Source organism: Coregonus lavaretus, assembly GCF_964263955.1.
Source record: "Coregonus lavaretus genome assembly, chromosome: 33".
NCBI lineage: Eukaryota > Metazoa > Chordata > Actinopteri > Salmoniformes > Salmonidae > Coregonus > Coregonus lavaretus.
The window spans coordinates 21,074,413-21,095,455 of record NC_140020.1 but is presented as its reverse complement, the minus strand read 5'-3'; the positions used below and the strand labels follow the sequence as shown (position 1 = coordinate 21,095,455).

Genomic DNA, 21,043 nt, shown 5'->3' with positions numbered 1-21,043 from the left:
CCCTGCAAATATCTCCTCCCAAGACCACATCTTCCCCACCTGTGTCCAGGGTGTTTGTTCCTGGGCACGCTGCTTGGTCCGTGTTTGGTGGGATCTTCTGTCACGTTCGTTTAAGGACGGGTCAGACCAAGGCGCAGCGTGAAATGCGTACATGTTTATTTCACCAATAAACACACTAACAAAACAACAAACCAACGAACCGTGAAGTCCTAAGGCTAAACACAAAACAAGCCTACTCACGGAACAAGATCCCACAACCCATGAATGCCAATAGGCTGCCTAAGTATGATCCCCAATCAGAGACAACGAGCGACAGCTGCCTCTGATTGGGAATCACACCCGGCCAAACATAGAACTACACAACCTAGAATATAAACCTAGAAAAACTAACATAGAATATCCACACCCTGACTCAACATACAAGAGTCCCATGAGTCAGGGCGTGACACTTAGATTCATTCAGGTGATTTTGAGGAAGTGAAATAGGTTTCCACGTCTACAGTGTCTCATGGGGGAAAAACATCATTAACCAAACACGGAATCGGTCAGGAAACACACCTCCAAGACTGAAATCTCGTTTATCTAATGAGCAACAGAAAAACACACGTGCCAATCACCGTGTTCAGTGGCTCTTTAAGGTAAAAACAACAACTGAACTCTAGTTTTAATATGGTGAAACTATTCCTTTTTTATATATACAGTACCATTCAAAAGTTTGGACACACCTACTCATTCAAGGTTTTTTCTTTATTTGGAAACCTATTTTCTACATTGTAGAATAATATTGAAGATATCAAAACTATTAAATAACACATATGGAATCATGTAGTAACCAAAAAAGTGTTAAACAAATCAAAATATATTTTATATTTGAGATTCTTCAAATAGCCACCCTTTGCCTTGATGACAGCTTTGCACACTCTTGGCATTCTCTCAACCAGCTTCACCTGGAATGCTTTACCAACAGTCTTGAAGGAGTTCCCAAATATTCTGAGCACTGGTTGGCTGCATATCCTTCACTCTGCCGTCCGACTCATCCCAAACTATCTCAATTGGGTTGAGGTCGGGGGATTGTGGAGGCCAGGTAATTTGATGCAGCACTCCATCACTCTCCTACTTGGTAAAATAGCCCTTACACAGCCTGGAGGTGTGTTGAGTCATTGTCCTGTTGAAAAACAAATGATAGTCCCACTAAGCCCAAACCAGATGGGATGGCGTATCGCTGCAGAATGCTGTGGTAGCCATGCTGGTTAAGTGTGCCTTGAACTCTAAATAAATCACAGACAGTTTCACCAGCAAAGCACCCCCACACCATAACACCTCCTCCTCCATGCTTTACGGTGGGAACTACACATTCGGAGATCATCCATTCACCCACAACGCGTCTCACGAAGACGCGGTGAACCAAAATCTCCAATTTGAACTCCAGACCAAAGGACAAATTTCCACCGGTCTAATGTCCATTGCTCGTGTTTCTTGGTCCAAGCAAGTCTCTTCTTATTATTGGTGTCCTTTAGTAGTGGTTTCATTGCAGCAATTCGACCATAATGGCCTGATTCACACAGTCCCCTCTGAACAGTTGATGTTGAGATGTGTCTGTTACTTGAACTCTGTGAAGCATTTATTTGGCCTGCAATTTCTGAGGCTGGTAACTCTAATGAATTTATCCTCTGCAGCAGAGGTAACTCTGGGTCTTCCATTCCTGTGGTGGTCCTCATGAGAGCCAGTTTCATCATAGCGCTTAATGGTTTTTGCGACTGCACTTGAAGAAACGTTCATAGTTCTTGAAATGTTCTGTATTGATTTCCCTTCATGTCTTAAAGTAATGATGGACTGTCGTTTCTCTTTGCTTATTTGAGCTGTTCTTGCCATAATATGGACTTGCTCTTTTAGGGCTATCTTCTGTATACCCCCCCTACCTTGTCACAACACAACTGATTGGCTCAAAAGCATTAAGAATAAATTAATTTTTAAGAAGGCACACCTGTTAATTGAAATGCATTCCAGGTGACTACCTCATGAAGCTGGTTGAGAGAATGCCAAGAGTGTGCAAAGCTGTCATCAAGGCAAAGGGTAACTATTTGAAGAATCTCAAATATTAAATATATTTTGATTTGTTTAACACTTTTTTGGTTAGTACATGATTCCATATGTGTCATTTCATAGTTTTGATGTCTTTACTATTATTCTACAATGTATAAAATAGGTATTTCAATTGACTGATTTCCTTATATGAAATGTAACTCAGTAAAATCGTTGAAATTGTTGCATGTCGCGTTTACATTTTTGTTCAGTATACTTAAAACAAGGCATCTGACTTGGCCACATGGTGTCGGCCATACTTCACCATATAGGAGTAGACTACATATGTAACATGCGTTGTTGTCTTATGCAAGAGGTGTGAGGTCAAACAGTGACAGTTCGTAACTGCCTTAGACAGCAAAATCCGTTAGGCACTTAGAAATATGATATATACAGTACCAGTCAAAAGTTTGGACACACCTACTCATTCCAGGGTTTTTCTTTATTTTTACTATTTTCTACATTGTAGAATAATAGTGAAGACATCAAAACTATGAAATAACACATAGGCCTCCTGTAGCTCAGTTGGTAGAGCATGGCGCTTGCAACACCAGGGTTGTGGGTTCGATTCCCACGGGGGGCCAGTATGAAAAATGTATGCTCTCATTAACTGTAAGTCGCTCTGGATAAGAGCGTCTGTAAAATGTAAATGTAAATATGGAATAATGTAGTAACCAAAACAGTGTTATACAAATCGAAATATATTGGAGATCAAATAGCCACCCTTTGCCTTGATTAAAGCTTTTCACACTCTTGGCATTCTCTCAAGCAGCTTCATGAGGTAGTCACCTGGAATGCATTTCAATGAACAGGTGTGCCTTCTTAAAAGTTAATTTGTGGAATTTCTTTCCTTCTTAATGCATTTGAGCCAATCAGTTGTGTTGTGACAAGGTAGGGGTGGTATACAGAAGATAGCCCTATTTGGTAAAAGACCAAGTCCATATTATGGCAAGAACAGCTCAATTAAGCAAAGAGAAACGACAGTCCATTTCAAGAAGTTTTAAAGTTTCTTCAAGTGCAGTCGCAAAAACCATCAAGCGCTATGATGAAACTGGCTCTCATGAGGACCGCCACAGGAAAGGAAGACCCAGAGTTACCTCTGCTGCAGAGGATAAGTTCATTAGAATTAACTGCACCTCTGATTGCAGCCCAAATAAATGCTTCACAGAGTTCAAGTAACAGACACATCTCAACATCAACTGTTCAGAGGAGACTGCGTGAATCAGGCCTTCATGATCGAATTGCTGCAAAGGAACCACTACTAAAGGATACCAATAATAAGAAGAGACTTGCTTGGGCCAAATAACACAAGCAATGGATATTAGACCGGTGGAAATCTGTCCTTTGGTCTGATGAGTCCAAATTTGAGTTTTTTGGTTCCAACCACCGTGTCTTCGTGAGATGCAGAGTAGGTGAACGGATGATCTCCGCATGTGTGGTTCCCACCGTGAAGTATGGAGGAGGAGGTGTGATGGTGTGGGGGTGCTTTGCTGGTGACACTGTCTGTGATTTATTTAGAATTCAAGGCACACTTAACCAGCATGGCTACCACAGCATTCTGCAGCAATACACCATCCCATCTGGTTTGCGCTTAGTGGGACTATCATTTGTTTTTCAACAGGACAATGACCCAAAACACACCTCCAGGCTGTGTAAGGGCTATTTGATCAAGGAGAGTGATGGAGTGCTGCATCAGATGACCTGGCCTCCACAATCACCTAGCCTCAACCCAATTGAGAAGGTTTGGGATGAGTTGGACCGCAGAGTGAAGGAAAAGCAGCCAACAAGTGCTCAGCATATGTGGGAACTCCTTCAAGACTGTTGGAAAAGCATTCCTCGTGAAGCTGGTTGAGAGAATGCCAAGAGTGTGCAAAGCTGTCATCAAGGCAAAGGCAACCCTGATGTTGCAAGTGCAATGCTCCACCAACTGAGCTACAGGAGGCCTATGTGTTATTTCATAGTTTGATGTCTTCACTATTATTCTACAATGTATAAAATAGTAAAAAATAAATAAAAACCCTTTAATGAGTAGGTGTGTCCAAACTTTTGACTGGTACTGTATACAATTACATAGATACAGACACATTACAGAGATACAGATGGAAAAAAAGGTTATACTGTTCACATATTAGACATCTTTTGACAATCTTTTAAAAAGTGGTTATGGTTGGAAGGGCTTTGAGTTGCTGTGGTAGTTTGTTCCACTCAACAGTGCCGGTGTATGAAAACTTGTTCTTACCAGATAGACTCTTATATTTAAAAAAGTGAATATTCAAGTCTCTGGCTCCGGTATTATGCTGTTGGACATCTGTAACAAATTAAAAATAGTGTGATAGGTACCTGGGGGCTGAGTCTGTGATAATTATGTGGACCAGATCAATTTGAATTAATACTACTATTTTTTTCCACAGTTAGGCAGCCTAGTTGCTTAATATGCTCGACCTCCAGATGAGTAGCAGGGGGGAGTTTAAGTACACATCTTGTTTTGGCTGGTCTGTAGCTTATTCTTTAGATGTTTAGGGCTGCTGATGAATCATGATGGCTCATAATAATGGCTTGAACGGGCCTTTACCACGAGCTCGTCCTCTCCAATTAAGGTGCCAACAACCTCCTGTGGTGTCTATAGCTAGGTTTCCATCCAATAGGCGAAAAATAATATGTGCATTTTCCCATCAGAGTTGTGTTTCCATCAAATTGACTTGTTGCAATCTATTAATATGTTTTTTGAACATTATAATTGTTTTACAAGCGTGATAGATGTACTTTTAGTTTATGGTTGACGCAGCTTGTTGGCCATTATCCAATCGGCGTTTCTCAACTAGCACTTGAATGCATCCAGCTGGTATTTATGACTTCATAACTGGTAATTACCACCCTCCCATTTGGCTATGAATGCAGCATTAGATGGCATTCACCTAAACTAAATAAATATACATTTTATATTTTCAATTGAGAGAACCAATATGAATATAAATATGTAATTATAAAGCAAAACATTGAACGTTATATAAAATACTGACGTCACATTATGCGCCGGTAGTGAGCAACGCGGGAGATTGAAAAACGTAAACAAACAACTGTCGCCGTGTTGAGGATAACTAGCTAATTTAGCTAGCTACAAGTTCGGCAATATGTTGAAAAAGGTATCCAAGGCTACATTAAAGTCTCTAATGAAGAAGAAAGCCCACATTCGTGTAGGCACAGCTGCAGATGCAATGGTATGTTTGTTGAAAATGCTCTCGTAGCTAGCTAAGATGCCAGTTAGCTTCGCTAAACGTTACAACATTGTTTTAAAACGAATAGCTTTCAAGCACAGGTAAACATACAATACAGCTAGTAGGATAGTTATCTCATTTCTATGTGTTTCAGTGTCTGAATTTGAAAATCCCTCTTCCTAGGTTGAGCTGAACGTGCTGCTATTTCTGCATAGCCTCGCAGAAGAGTCGAGGACGAAAGCTTTTGAGGAGAAATCGGCTACTATCAAAGCTCACCACGTCAAAGCAGTATCCAAGGTATGGGGGTCCCCCAACAACATTGGGGGGCAGAACACACAGTGTGCATTTCAATGGGCTAAATGGGCTTTCTCTACTTCATCAGTACTTATCTGAAAAAGCCTGGACAGGTGAAAGCAAATTCCCCCTGATGTGATGGGTTTTCATATCAGTACAGAACGATGTAGATGAGGCTATTGAATTGTTGCCTTTTTTTGAATCCTTTATAGACAGAGGGGCAAATGTCTGTGGTTGCTGTATAGACATTATAGATTTCATGGTAGTGAGTTAGCCCTACAGGCCCGCTGTCATATACAGTTATTTTAATGGTAACATTCTGTCTTAGGGCATATCTTTGGAGAGACGTGAGATATTTGCCTACCTGTGGACGGTTCTGATAGGAAATCGTTGTTTGCAGTGCCAAGGAAATAATTAAATCCAATTGTTAGATAGTCTGCAGCAGCATGTTGCCCAATTGCGAGGCTTATTAGCTAGACAAACAGGTGTGAAACAGACAGGGGTGCGTACTAAAAAATATAATAATAATACATGTCATTTAGCAGAAGTGATTTAGTCATGCGTGCATACATTTTAGGAATGGGTGAGACCCATATGGGCAAGCTAAGCGAGACACAACATGGAATCCACGTTTGGTTTTGGTTTGGAGGGGGGGTGGTAGCATCTAACAATGGGATGCAATTATTTTCTGGGCACTGCTTGGCAACGCAAATAACGATTTCCTCAGAACAATCCACAGATATGCTCTCCAATGTGGGAAAGCGCTGCCAAACAGGCACAGGTACAAGTCAGAAAATATCTTTCATGGTGGCTAAGTGTTATAAAGCTATAGTCGAGTCATGTGGATTAATGGATATCCTACATTTAGATGTCCTTCCTTTAGTTCATTTGTCAGAGGATTGTCTTATGTTTCATGATTTGAATAGGAAAAATCTCATCCTGCTACTTTTCAAACGTCAATTATGTTTTCTTGTCTTTCCTTAGAAACTGCTGAAACGAGCCCGAGGGTGAAGGGGAGAGACCTTTCTAAAACAACATGATTCAACAACTGATTTTATTAATAGTCTGATTGGCCTGAATTAAATATTGAACCTATATTTTTGGTTTTATGTTCTTCAGTTTTAATCTTTACCTTTCTTCGGTCTCTAGTTTTTGTCTGTATGCATTTTATATCTGTTTTTTCTGTCATTTTGCATTTGCACAATGCACAGAGATTTTTAGAACAATTTTATATGCTGTCCAATTAAATGGTGTGTTCTGTAGATCTATCTCTGGTGTAGGCCTTGTCCCTGCCATGTTCCATCAAGCTGACAAGAACATTTGTTTCCTGTTATACTAGCCTAGTTCCCTGTCAGAGAAATTAGCTTATTTTGAGAGGAGTGACACAATACAGAGACTGGCACCAAGGCTACCATCATCCAGCCAACTTGACACAACTGTGGGAAGCATTGGTGTCAACATTGGCCAACATCCCTGTGGAACGCTTTTGACACCTTGTAGAGTCCATGCCCCAACGAAGTGAGTTTGTTCTGAGGGCTAAAGGGGTGCAACTCAATATTATGAAGGTGTTCCTAATGTTTGGTATACTCAGTGTAAGATACTCTTTAGTACTCTGGCCAGTACAGTTGGTGTTCGATGCCAATAACGTTTTCCTCTGTAAAAATGTAAACAAGAAAGTTGCACACTATATACAGTATGCTCCCAACAATTTAATGGTTAAAGAAATGTTTCGGCACACAGTGCCTTCTATCGTTTTCCTTGTCATGAAGATGATAGCCAGCTAGCATTTATGAAAGCCTAGAGCCTCATCCTCAGGCCTATCTTCTGTCATCAACAGTTGGTCACGTGGTCAGAGCTGCAGGCTGAATGCTTCAAAGACTAAGCATTGGCCTGCCCCAAGACTCCTCCCAAATTCCTTGCCTATTCATGCTACATACATTACCCGCTTGTCGAGATGTTATCCCACTCATCTTTTATTAGAGGGGTTTCTGAAGACATGGCACTTGACTTGTGTGGCATGTGTGTTCACGTGGGGGCAGGGGTTGCCCCACCCTGTACGGCAACCCGTGCCCCCATATCACAGAGTGGAGGAAGTGTGTCATCAAAAGGAGACAGAATCCAGGTATACTGGTGACTTGCCACTTTTTTTCTGTTTACATTTTTACACATACACTATATACAAAAGTATGTGGCACCCCTTCAAATTAGTGGATTCGGTTATTTCAGCCACACCCGTTGCTGACAGGTGTATAAAATGGAGCACACAGCCATGCAATCTCCCTAGACAAACATTGGCAGTAGAATGGCCTTACTGAAGAGCTCAGTGACTTTCAACGTGGCACTGTCATAGGATGCCACCTTTCCAACAAGTCAGTTCGTCAAATTTCTGCCCTGCTAGAGCTGCCCCGGTCAACTGTAACTGCTGGTATTGTGAAAGGGAAACGTCTAGGAGGAACAATGGCTCAGCCGCGAAGTAGTAGGCCACACAAGCTCACAGAACGGGACCGCCGAGTTCTGAAGCGCGTAGCGCGTAAGAATCATCTGTCCTCGGTTGCAACACTCACTACCGAGTTCCAAACTGCCTCTGGAAGCAACGTCAGCACAATAACTTCGTCGGTTTCCATGGCCGAGCAGCCACACACAAGCCGAAGATCACCACAGTGCCAAGCATCGGCTGGAGTGGTGTAAAGCTTGCCGCCATTGGACTCTGGAGCAGTGGAAACGCCTTCTCTGGAGTGATGAATCACGCTTCAACATCTGGCAGTCCAACGGACGAATCTGGTTTTGGCAGATGCCAGGAGAACGCTACCTGCACAAATGTATATTGCCAACTGTAAAGTTTGGTGGAGGAGGAATAATGGTCTGAGGCTGTTTTCATGGTTCGGGCTAGGAACCTTAGTTCCACTGCAGGGAAATCTTAACGCTACAGCATACAATGACATTCTAGACGATTCTGTGCATCCAAATTTGTGGCAACAGTTTGGGGAAGGCCCTTTCCTGTTTCAGCATTACAATGCCCCCGTGCACAAAGCGAGGTCCAGAAATGGTTTTTCGAGATTGTTGTGGAAGAACTTGACTGGCCTGCATAGAGCCCTGACCTCAACTCCATCGAACACCTTTGGGATGAATTGGAATGCCGACTGCGAGCCAGGCCTAATGGATGGTTGGATCGATATAGCATATGGATGGACAGATGGAGGACTGGGTTGAGAGAGAGACCTTAATGATGGGGCCAGAACTCGAACTCTGTCTTGCCTGTAGTCAGGACAGTGTGCAGCAGTTTATTCCTCTATCATCTTCTCTAGAATAATGGGCATCCAACATTGTGAGTTCATTACAACATGTTACCATTACATCCATTCCAGAAAACAGTCTCTAAATTGGTATGGACTGAATTGAGCAGTGTTCAAAAAGCTAACTGTCTTTTTAGATTAGTTTTTATTTTATTTCTATCATCATCATGACAGTGGCTAGCCTCCGTGTTCTACAAGTGTGGCATTTCCCTAAGTCAAATTTAAACTAATGATGCCTTTTTATGATTAAAATCATTTGTATAGTTTTGTAGGGATTTTGGATAAACGGCCAAAATAAGGTCTGTGGTAAACACAGGTTTGGGAGATTTTATAAATGTTGTTCTATGAGATAATCTTCATCAGCTAACATCGCTTTTTGTAAATTTTGAGGCGTTTATGTAATAAAAAAAAACACAAAGTCTTCATAATTCATAAAGGTAATGCTAACTGATTAATATTATCTCATAGAACAACATTTATAAGATCTTCTAAGCATGTGTTAACCTCAGACCTTATTTTAGGCGTTTATCCCAAATCCCTATTCTTTCCCCATTCTGAACGAACTAGAGGTAACTCATTTACGGTTTTTAGCATTACAAACTGGCGAGCTCTATGGCTGTATATAGTATATATGGGCAAATATTGTCTATTATTTTGACAAGATATTCGACTGACCGCTCTAACAATGGAAATACATATATGGAGACAGGCGGGAGGTGACATCAGGTGGGACCATTCTAGCCAATGAGTGTGAACAACAGGCCATAGAGCTAGATACAGGACTCATCTTTGTATCTGTACCTTCTTGTCTGTGACAGCATGGGCAGTGAAGCAATGCCCATTTTAAAGTAGTCAATTTTCTTCTTCTTCATTGGCTGCTTGCTCTCAACACATAAGAATCCCCACCCAGTTTACTACTTTAAAGTGGTGTAAACCGTCAATCGCAATGTCCATGCTAAAACGGGTTATATCCATGTCTATGATGAGTCCTCTATCTATCTCTATGGCAATAGGCACAACACAAGAAAACGCGTTTTCTTAAATTGTCAAAATGCCACATGCGTCCACTTATATCAGTGCATTCCTAACAACATAACCATTACTAAATTATATTCGATCAAATAAGCCTCACGAAGAAAATTTGCAATTACATTTGTGTTGACCAAATTCGACACGCTCTCACTGACCTCTATACAAAAACTCCTCACTTCGTAGGCTTATTTTCTTGACAGATTTTGTTCAGAGTAAAACCTCTCGCTTCGCCTCTTCCTCTCTGAAAGAGGAGGAACGTCACTATTTTGCTTTGTTTTGGTAGCATCTATTTTAGCTAGCTAGCGTTTATAGGTTGATAATTATCAATAATTTTGCGAATTGTCTAAATAGCTACGTCACTGAGCGAAGTGCAAACGGTATTTATGACAGGTGAGTGTGGATGAAATTCGCCCAAGGGAGAAGACAGTCAAGAGGTGTGTCAGTCACTTTTGACAACTGGGCCTCCGAAGCTAGCAAGCTAACGTTACAAGAAATAGCTAGCTAGCTAGCTTCATGTCGACAAAAATCATACTATCGATGTGTCTGTTTAGTAAATACATATATTTTGTATGGTCAGTTTTCCTATTAATTATTTAATGCACTTATGTTCTCTTTAGATTAGCAAGATGGCTAATAACGTTATAGCGAAATACTCTGTATAGTTAGTCGTGTTAGTTAGCTAGCTAACTTTGTTGGCAGGCTTTGTTTTTGTTGAGCAAAACAAACAGTGAGAAGCGAGTTACCTGTGTTACTATCTCTGGGAAAGAGTCCTGAGTCCATAAAATCTTTTCAACAATCTTTTTCCATAGAGAGGAACTTTGAGAGAATCCAGAATTGATCCTGATGACATCCCAGTAACTACACTTGAAACAGTAAGGAGATCATTTATTTTCCATCATAGCAATTATGGAAATATGATTGTGATTTAAAATAGTCTAGCCAGCTACATCGTCTGAAATTCAAATTGTGATATTTAGGCCTATTGCTAATTTAATATCTCATGACAGCTTTGTGATTTGGTTCTTCTGGGTGACAAGATTATTGATAATCCAATGAAGCTTCAATCTTGAATATCAAATTAGTCTGCGGGTCTGTCTGTCTCAGCATTAGCCTAACTAGCTGTGTCTCCCCCCACAGCATGGCGAGCTGTGGCGAGGTGGACCACTCAGTGGACTCTATGTCCCCCTCTAAGGTGGAAGACGGAGGGGACGCCTTCACTGGCGACTCCCCCATCTCCCCTACCCCCTCGGCCAACCCTGTTCCGGAGTGTGCCATCTGCCTCCAGACCTGTGTCCACCCGGTTCGCCTGCCCTGCCGCCACGTTTTCTGCTTCCTGTGCGTCAAAGGAGCCTCCTGGCACAGCAAGCGCTGCGCTCTTTGCAGACAGGAAGTACCTGAGGACTTCCTGGAGCATCCCACTCTGCTGTCCCCAGAGGAGCTGAAGACAGCAGCCGCAGGAGGGCGAGGAGGAGCCGGGTTGGGGAGCGCTGGGGGAGACCATGCATGGTACTACGAGGGGAGGAACGGCTGGTGGCAGTATGACGAGAGGACCAGCCGCGAGCTGGAGGACGCTTTCGCCAAGGGCAGGAAGAGCGCCGAGATGCTGATTGCTGGCTTCCTGTATGTGGCTGACCTGGAGAACATGGTGCAGTACCGCCGCAACGAGCACGGTCGCCGCCGACGCATGAAGCGTGACGTGGTGGACATTCCCAAAAAGGGCGTGGCTGGACTCAGATTGGACCCTGAACCCGCCCCGCCAGTTGTTGGCGTGGCAGCTGTTCCGGTCACAGCGGCAACAGTGGAGCGGCCAAGTTCTGCTGACGGGGAGGATGTGACTGGACGGTCGCAGGCGCGGGGCTTAGGGGTTGTCATCCCGGCTCCTCCAGTCAGACCCCCCACAGTCCTGGGGGCCCACCCTGCCAACGCTGCCTCCATCTCCCTTGAAGACTCTCTGTCCCAGCTCCTCATCAGCCAACCAGAGGGGGAGGAAGAGGAGAATGAAGAGGAAGTAGCTTCAAGCATAAGCCAGGTGTACGAGTCAGCATCTGGTAGTAGTGAGGATGAGGATGGTGGTGGTGGTGATGAAGTAGGCCGGGCGTGGGACAGGGAGAGGAGGGGACGAGAGGTGGGGACTCAACGGAGGCCCAGACATAGACAGCGCCGGCTCAGGGAGGTCCAGCCTGACAGACTGACACCTGGTGGCGGGTCCTCCAGCATAGGCCTCAGTGTGCGCTCACGCAGCCCTGACGGTCAATGCACTGTCACTGAGGTGTGACCACAACTGGACCACTGTCTCTGCACTCAACCGGCTCAGCAAAAAACAAATTCACTCCATGCCCATGGTGGTATTGAATAACCCAGTGGAAGATACCGGATCAGCCAGTTGCGTTACATATACAGTTCAGCCAGCAACATAGGCTAATCCATAATTTATAATACGTCAGCCAGTAAGATTATGCAAAATAGCACACATAATGAAATAGCCCATACATACTGTTCCACTCTCTGCCATCTACAGTGAAATTGATAAAGTTTTGAGGTTTAGAGATGACTTAACCTTTTAAATGTAGCATCCCATCTCTAACAGGAGGCAAAAATCGTGTTTTGTCGGTACATTGCTATTTACTGTAATGAATGTTCTAACATCTCCATTGAGCATGCATGTGTGTGTGTGTGTGTGTGTATTGAAGTCATATTCCAGATTATTATAAAAAATATGTTTCTTAAATGTCCAATGCAGCCATTTTTATGTAAATATCAAATCATTTCTGGGTAACAATTAATTACCTTAAATAGCTTCTTTATTTGGTATTTTGTTAGGACCCACAGGAGGTCGCTGTAAGCCTGGCCACAACAGTTCTGCAAACCCACCTCATAGATCCCCATCTTGACACAGAACTCGCCAAGCCACACCCGATCATTCATGTTTTTGAGTTGTCTGAAGTTTGAATCTATTATTTTGATACTCTTCTGTCAATTTCTTATTGCCATGTTTTAAAAGTATTTTTGACTTTTAATTAATACACTTTAACTTCCGTGTGTGGTCTTTCTTGTTTAACTGTGTTGTTTTGTCAAAACAATAAAGTGTTTGTCTGTTATTTGACGTTAATGAAGTCATGAGTTTGATGTTGTGGGTAATTTAATGGGAATATGACAATTATCGGAAAGGGATAGCTATTACATATGCATATGGCTTCAGGTGATACTGTATGTTCAATTTGCATCGTGGATCAGCATTGTGACTCAGCATTGTGACTTTAGACCCACAAGAGGTATTTTCTACCTTTATTTACTAGGCAGGGCAGTTAACAACAAATTCTTATTTACAATGACGGCCTGGCATGAGGCAGGCAGGGATAAAAAAATAAGTAAGACAAGATGGACAACACAGACGGAAGACACTTAGCAACAACACAGATACATCAGCAGGCAGACAGTGGAAACAAATAATATCACGACAAGAGAGACATCACCATACTACATGAAGGAAGACCTATGGCAACAACACAAAATGGCACAAGGTCGCTGTAAGCCTGGCCACAACAGTTCTGCGAACCCACCATTATACTGTAGATCCCCATCTTGACACCGAATGCACCTAGCCACCAATAGGAAAACAAACATTTTCAAAATGTGTCTTTCTTGCCTATTTGCAGCCATTTAAACAAATCTCAAGTAAAAACAAGTCAAGACAGTTTAAACAACTGAATGGAAGGTATTTTAAATTACAACAAGATCACAAATATGCACACAGGTTCTGTACATCAGGGGTGGAGCATGGAGATGAGCAAGGAGAGATTACAATGTAAAGCTTCTTAAATCTGTCAGTAGCTATGTGCACACTCAATTAAAACGTGATGCATGTCACACATATTCCTAAATAGAAAAAGTTATCAAGGCAAGGCTGTGCCTCAGTGGTTTCTAACTCCACCCACACAGTGTGCTCCTGCAGTCATCTCAGCAGGTTTGCCCTGCTCAAAGACATCCACCAGATGCCACTGTCTGTGGTGATGTGGGTGGGCGCTTCCATGGCTACAGCCTGTTTGGTCCTATCGCTGCTCGTGACCCAGTGGTGTCGCTTGGTCAGCTGCAAGCGTAATGAGAGGCGCCTCCAGCAACAGGAATAACACTGAGTGTACAAAACATTAGGAACACCTTTCTTATATTAAGCTGCACTCCCCTCTTTTGCCCTCAGAACAGCCTCAATTCATCGGGGCATGGACTCTACAAGGTGTCAAAAGAATGGCCCTCGTTGACTCCAATACTTCCCACAGTTGTGTCAAGTTGGCTGGATGTCCTTTGGGTGGTGGACCATTCTTGATACACACGGGAAACTGTTGAGCGTGAAAAACCCAGCAGTGTTGCAGTTCTTGACACACTCAAACCAGTGTGCCTGGCACCTACTACTATACCCTGTTTAAAGGCACTTAAATATGTTGTCTTGCCCATTCACCCTCTGAATGGCACACATACACAATCCATTTCTCAATTGTCTCAAAGCTTAACAATCCTTCTTTAACCTGTCTCCTCCCCTTCATCTACACTGATTGAAGTGGATTTAACAAGTGACATCAATACGTGATCATAGCTTTCACCTGGATTCACCTGGTCAGTCTATGTCATGGAAAGAGCAGGTGTCCCTAATGCTTTGTACACTCAGTGTATATGCCATTAGGCAATAATTCACCAGTATACCTGCACACATTGCACACCATGATGTACTGTATGTTTTCTAAGACATTCTGTTTGTAATTATATTTGTTTAGGGAGCTTTCATTTATGATAGACACTGTCATTGTTGTAGTTATTGTTTAGGTTTCTCATATACCAACTCTTTGTTTAAGGCAAGTAAAAGGCAACCCTGACCTCTAATGGCTAAAAATATGAAACATAATTTATTCAAGATTTTATGGATCCTATTTCTAAATGTTAATGAATGCATTTCCGGCCACGGTATGTTGGCCCAATGCAAATAGAAATGGGTTATGTGAATATTAAGGAATTTCCTCTTTGAGATTAATACAATTCTGTATGAATGTTTCTCAAAGATGTGATAGCACAGTCACACACAACATGCTTGTTGATAAGATACAGGAGCCTGGTTCTGAAGCACACAGACTGAAACATCTTCTATTCTTATTTACAATTAAAGTGACTCCAAAATGACACAATACATTATTCACCATTCAGTTCCTATTGTGCGAAACATAATCCGAAAGTGATTTCATTTCTAAATGGTAAAACAGATGTGTATGAAAATACCCTAAAAGGTGATATTCTGTATGAAACATTTGATTTCAAATCCAAAAAAAACTGGAGTATAGAGACAAATGTACACATTTTAGCTTCACTGTTCAAATAAATACAAAGGGGAGTGTAAATGGAATATCAGGGATGTTATTATGGTAACTGGGGGATACATATAGAAATGCAACACACTGGGGTCTTATTATGACAATGTGAAAGATACATAGGGAGAGGTGAAGAGAGAGCGATGATGGAAAGACAGAAAGAGGGAGGTGGTTGGAGTGGAAGGGAGTGAGAGAAGGAGACAGTAAGATGAGAGAGTGAGAAAGAGAGTGATGAGAGACAGGAAGAATAGAGGGAGGGATGGAGAGTAGAGGTAGAGCAAGAGGATGATATAATAAGAAAGTAAGAGAGAGCAATGGGTGGGAGAGAGGAAGGGATGGAAAAAGAGGGAGGGAGGATGGAAGAGTCCTGGATGAGAGAGTTCATTTTGGGTATGTACACTACCGGTCTAAAGTTTTAGAACACCTACTCATTCAAGGGTTTTTCTTTATTTTTACTATTTTCTACATTGTAGAATAATAGTGAAGACATCAAAACTATGAAATAACACATATGGAATCATGTAGTAAAGAAAAAAGTGTTAAACAAATCAAAATATATTTTATATTTGAGATTCTTCAAATAGCCACCCTTTGCCTTGATGACAGCTTTGCACATTCTTGGCATTCTCTCAACCAGCTTCATGAGGTAGTCACCTGGAATGGAATTTCTTCCCTTTTAATCAGTTGTGTTGTGACAAGGTGGGGGGGTACTACTGGCAAGAACAGCTCAAATCAGCAAAGAGAAATGACAGTCCATAATTTCTTTAAGACCTGAAGGTCAGTCAATATGGACATTTCAAGAACTTTAAAAGTTTCTTCAAGTGCAGTCGCAAAAAACATCAAGCGCTATGATGAAACTGGCTCTCAAGAGGACCGCCACAGGAATGGAAGACCCAGAGTTACCTCTGATGCAGAGGATAAGTTCATTAGAGTTACCAGCCTCAGAAATTGCAGCCCAAATAAATCAAGTAACAGACACATCTCAACATCAACTGTTGAGAGGAGACTGTGTGAATCAGGCCTTCATGGTTGAATTGCTGCAAAGAAACCCCTACTAAAGTACACCAATAAGAAGTAGAGACTTGCTTGGGCCAAGAAACACGAGCAATGGACATTAGACCGGTGGAAATGTGTCCTTTGGTCTGGAGTCCAAATTTGAGATTTTTTGTTCCAACCGCTGTGTCTTTGTGAGATGCTGTGTGGGTGAACGGATGATCTCTGCATGTGTATTTCCCACCGTAAAGCATGGAGGAGGAGGAGGTGTTATGGTGTGGGGGGCTTTGCTGGTGACACTGTCTGTGATTTATTTAGAATTCAAGGCACACTTAACCAGCATGGCTACCACAGCATTCTGCAGCGATACGCCATCCCATCTGGTTTGGGCTTAGTGGGACAGTCATTTTTTTTTCAACAGGACAATGACCCAACACACCTCCAGGCTGTGTAAGGGCAATTTTACCAAGAAGGAGAGTGATGGAGTGCTGCATCAGATGACCTGGCTTCCACAATCCCCGGGCCTCAACCAAATTGAAATGGTTTGGGATGAGTCGGACCGCAGAGTGACGGAAAAGCAGCCAACAAGTGCTCAGCATATGTGGGAACTCCTTCAAGACTGTTGGAAAAGCATTCCAGGTGAAGCTGGTTGAGAGAATGCCAAGAGTGTGCAAAGATGTCATCAAGGCAAAGGGTGGCTATTTAGCTCAATTGGTAGAGCATGGCGCTTGTAACGCCAGGGTAGTGGGTTTGTTCCCCGGGACCACCCATACGTAAAAAAAAAAAAAGATGCACACATGACTGTAAGTCGCTTTGGATAAAAGCGTCTGCTAAATGGCATATTATTATTATATTATTATTATTTGAAGAATCTCAAATATAAAATACATTTTGATTTGTTTAACACTTTTTTTGGTTACTACATGATTCCATGTGTGTTATTTCATAGTTTTGATGTATTCACTATTATTCTACAATGTAGAACATTGTAAAAATAAAGAAAGCCCTTGAATGAGTAGGTGTTCTAAAACCTTTGACCGGTAGTGTATGTTCACTAGGCCAGACATAGCCCCGAAACATAGACATATATATATATATATATACAGACAGACAGACAGAGGGGAGCCAACAGTTATGTACCTACACATAACTCTCCAATGACACCCTATAATATCCCCCCTCTCTCTGCACGAAATACACCAGGATACAACACTCAGTCCTCCAGGAATAGTTGGATCACTCCCGTCTGTCTCCCACCACTCAGGAGTTCATAGGGCACAATTATTTTTGTGTAAATTATTATTTGTGACCTTGTTTTTGCTCTGGATGGGGGGGGGGGGGGGGGGGGGGGGGGATGGGGGGCTGTGTGCTACTTATGATGTGAGTTATGACATGTTGATACATTGATAGGTTTGAACTAATCCATTCTATTCTAGTCGATGTATCTACTCCATCTATTAAAAACTAATTTCCATTAGTTAAGAGTCTAGTTTTGTAAGTTTGCGTGCATGTAAGTTTGCGTATGTGTGGGTGTGCATGCATTAGTACGTGTGTGTGCGTGTGCGTGTGTGTGGCTGTTGGTAGCCTATTTCCAGTGGTAGGACAGACATGGATGCAGTCAGATTCACAGACGTGTCTGTAGTCTCGCCCCAACAGGAGCCAGCATGACCTCATTCTACTGTAACCATCATCGGCTTCACACCATTAATACCTCTTGGATGGGATCCCACTGTAAAAACGGTGCGACTACAGACATGAATAACTATCATACAGTATGTCACTCCGCAGCTATGATCACCATCCTATACTCATAAATGTCTTGTCTTCAGTGCTTAATTTGTAAATCGGGAGGTGCCAGAACAAAAAGTGAGCGCAAGAGGGGGGTGACCTGGGGAGCTCTGAGGTACCGGAAATCACCTTGCTTGCATATCATCGCATTTGCGTAGTGGTCTAGACTAGAGCAGTAGAGAAGAGGCGCTTGCATAATTTATTTTGTAGCCTAGGGTCGCCTTTTATAAATGTGGCCTTTTATAAACGCATTTCATGCAATTCTATGTAATTTCCATGACTGGAGACTTTAGCCGAATCTTTTTTAATACTGCACAAATGATTGAAATGTCAGGCTACTTTGACACTGACAAACTGAGAATGTGATATTATTAAAAACGACCTCGTATTGAGTCCATCAATAGCCTAGGCCTAGGTGTGTGGAGGAGACACACATATTGTACAATATGAGGAGGAAATTATAGTCCTAAAAAAGCTTTCCAGTTTTAATGACTCACCCAATGATGCGCAGCTCACTCACCCGCGATGACCAATGCGCTCCTGCTAAAAGCTTATCTCTCTCGTTTTAGTTTGTAAAAACAAGCTTATCTCTCTCGTTTTAGTTTGTAAAAACAATGCTGTTCGCTCAATAGGCCTATTTGGAAGTTGATAAAATATTTTCGTAGCCTACAGACAGATACGTATTTTTGTTTCAGCAGGATCCATTTGCTTCCCAACCTGTGCTACCCCACGATTGTATATGAAATATTGCGAAAGGCCTGTTTTGTCTGCATACTGTTCACTGACAGATTTGCCACGCGTTCCCGACTGTAGGCAATGCCTTGTGATTGGACACACAATCCACAGCTAGCCTATTAAAAAATAAAAAGCTATTGATCCTCGGTGGGTAAATTATAGGCCTACTCCTGGTGTAGTACTCTGAATTATTTCATTTATTTGTGAAAAGTCGGCAGTAATTCTATAACTTTGGCAATTTTATTTATATTTATCAGGGCCCTTACAAAAAAAAGATTGCAGTTTTGAAACTGCAGTAAAAGTGCAGTAACTGCAGTTAACTGTGGTATTTTGGACGCAGTAATTGCAGAATAACTGCAGTGTACTGCACTCTAACTGCAGTTACACTGCAAAATTACTGCACAAAAAAACGGTGTTATTTTGGACTCAGTGTTTGCAGCATACTGCAGTTATTCTGCACTCTAACTGCAGTTATATACTGCACTCTGACTGCAATCTTGGCTTCTATAAGGAAATAAATGATGAAGTACAACTCTGGAGAGATTGTAGTTGCAGGCGCATGTCTATCAGAGCAGAGAGAGGGAAAGAGATCATAGAAAGTGAATCTCATTCTGGTTCTGTGAGAGATACAGGCACGCTTCTCTCTCCCACCACAGCAACTGCCACGAGTTGTTCTTTAGGCGAAACTGTTGCGCAAATCATAAACCCTGGCTGGCCCAACCCGAATCCATTTTTAGAATATCAGACGCAGCTGAAAATCTACGTTTTCACATTAGGCTATTCGAATGACGGAGGCAACTCGAATGACGAATTTACATTGCAAACAGTGAAAATTATGTTTCATTGCACGAGAGGTACCGGATCCTGGCAAATAGGTTCCGGAACGAAACAGTCCAAAACTGAAGGATCCGGCTCAAATTAAGTACTGCGCTGTCGTATGACACAGTTCTGTTACGATGGAGCCTTCTAGTAAAGCTATTTACTATTTCTAGAAATCGTACCTTATATCATTATTTCTAGTTTATCTCCACCATGCATGTTCCATAAACTGAGGCATTGCAGCAGTGGTAACATGGAAGCATAGACCGAGAGAAAAGTAAGATTGGATTTTTAGAGATTTTAGTGTGCGAATGAGTATAACATATAAGTTAGATGGAGCTAGTCAGATATGAAGGAAAAGAGAAGGAGAGAAGAGAGAAGGAGAGAGAGAAAGGGAGAAAGAGCGTATCCGTTGTCAGGCCTCCTGCTGGTTGTAGGGGTGTCATCTTCCTACGTGGTAATGCTTAGATGGGGCCAGTGTCCCTTCAGCCTGCTGCACACAGACTGACAGGGTCAGATTCACACCCTGCAGCTCAGCCTGGTCTCCTAGACTAGACGTAACATAGGAAAGTAAATCCGGAACACTCAAATTAGTATGATATGTTATGTTTGGTATGGTAACGTAAGACAGAAGGTTACTTGCGGCAAAAAGGAAAGGAGGATGGGTGGGTGTATAATGCAAATGTCTAGCAACCCAAAGGATGTGGGTTCGAATCACATCACGGACAACTTACATTTACATTTTAGTCATTTAGCAGACGCTTCTATCCAGAGCGACTTACAGTTAGTTAGCTCATTAGCTAATCAGCAACTTTTCAACTACTTAAAACCTTTTAGCTACTTTACAACTACTTAGCTAACCCTTCCCCTAACCCTTTAACCTAGGGTGACCATACGTCCTCTTTTTCCCGGACATGTCCTCTTTTTGGACCTAATAAAATGCGTCCGGCCGGGATTTCTAAATCGCCCAAAATGTCCGGGATTCGGCTTTTGCTTTCTACAGTCGCCATTCATTGTGTGCGTTTTGGGGGTTTTGCATTGCTTTTTCCTTTCTCTTTAGGTCCCGCCTTCTCACACGCCACCATTGGTCGGTCATGTAGGCCTACGCAAACATTGATCAAACTGCATCTCAATCATTACCCTCACCATGGCAACAGCCAAGAGACAGAGCAGCAGCTTGCTTGTCAACAGTGGCACATGGCTCCAGAACAGCGTAAAAATGCCCAAACGCAAATGTAAATTCACAGACAAAATTCCTGTGTTTTCGTCTTGGTTGGGATCCGTGTGAAGCAGAATGCATGACCTGCAAAGTTGGCACGTACGTGTCAGTGTCAAATAAAGGTGCTAGCGATCTAGAAGCCCACATAAGCTCCGCAAAACAGAAAATTGCAGCTAAAGGAGAGAGTTCGTCAGGTAAATTAACTGACTATTTTGTGAGAGC

The 21,043-nt window shown here is 42.3% G+C and overlaps 2 protein-coding genes across 4 annotated transcripts; both read left to right on the top strand.

The window, feature by feature from the left end:
- The first annotated feature begins 5,138 nt into the window (after positions 1 to 5,138).
- cenpw (centromere protein W) lies at positions 5,139 to 6,688 on the top strand. The gene is made up of 3 exons (XM_084150955.1): positions 5,139 to 5,300; positions 5,481 to 5,594; positions 6,576 to 6,688. Exons 1-3 carry the CDS (start codon positions 5,214 to 5,216, stop codon positions 6,600 to 6,602), a joined length of 228 nt encoding a protein of 75 aa, XP_084007081.1. The 5' UTR covers positions 5,139 to 5,213; the 3' UTR covers positions 6,603 to 6,688.
- Positions 6,689 to 9,887: 3,199 nt separating this feature from the next.
- Positions 9,888 to 13,024, top strand: LOC311108308 (E3 ubiquitin-protein ligase rnf146-like). Of its 3 annotated transcripts, none has more exons than XM_084150934.1 (3): positions 9,888 to 10,350; positions 10,726 to 10,788; positions 11,054 to 13,024. In XM_084150934.1, the coding sequence occupies exon 3, from the start codon at positions 11,055 to 11,057 to the stop codon at positions 12,189 to 12,191; it is 1,137 nt and encodes a 378-aa protein (XP_084007060.1). In that variant the 5' UTR covers positions 9,888 to 10,350; positions 10,726 to 10,788; position 11,054; the 3' UTR covers positions 12,192 to 13,024. The 3 variants fall into 3 exon arrangements, with proteins under 3 accessions (XP_084007060.1, XP_084007059.1, XP_084007061.1); XM_084150933.1 differs by having other exon boundaries at positions 9,902 to 10,306; positions 11,054 to 13,023; XM_084150935.1 differs by lacking the exon at positions 9,888 to 10,350 and having other exon boundaries at positions 10,702 to 10,788; positions 11,054 to 13,023.
- The last annotated feature ends 8,019 nt before the right edge of the window (positions 13,025 to 21,043 follow it).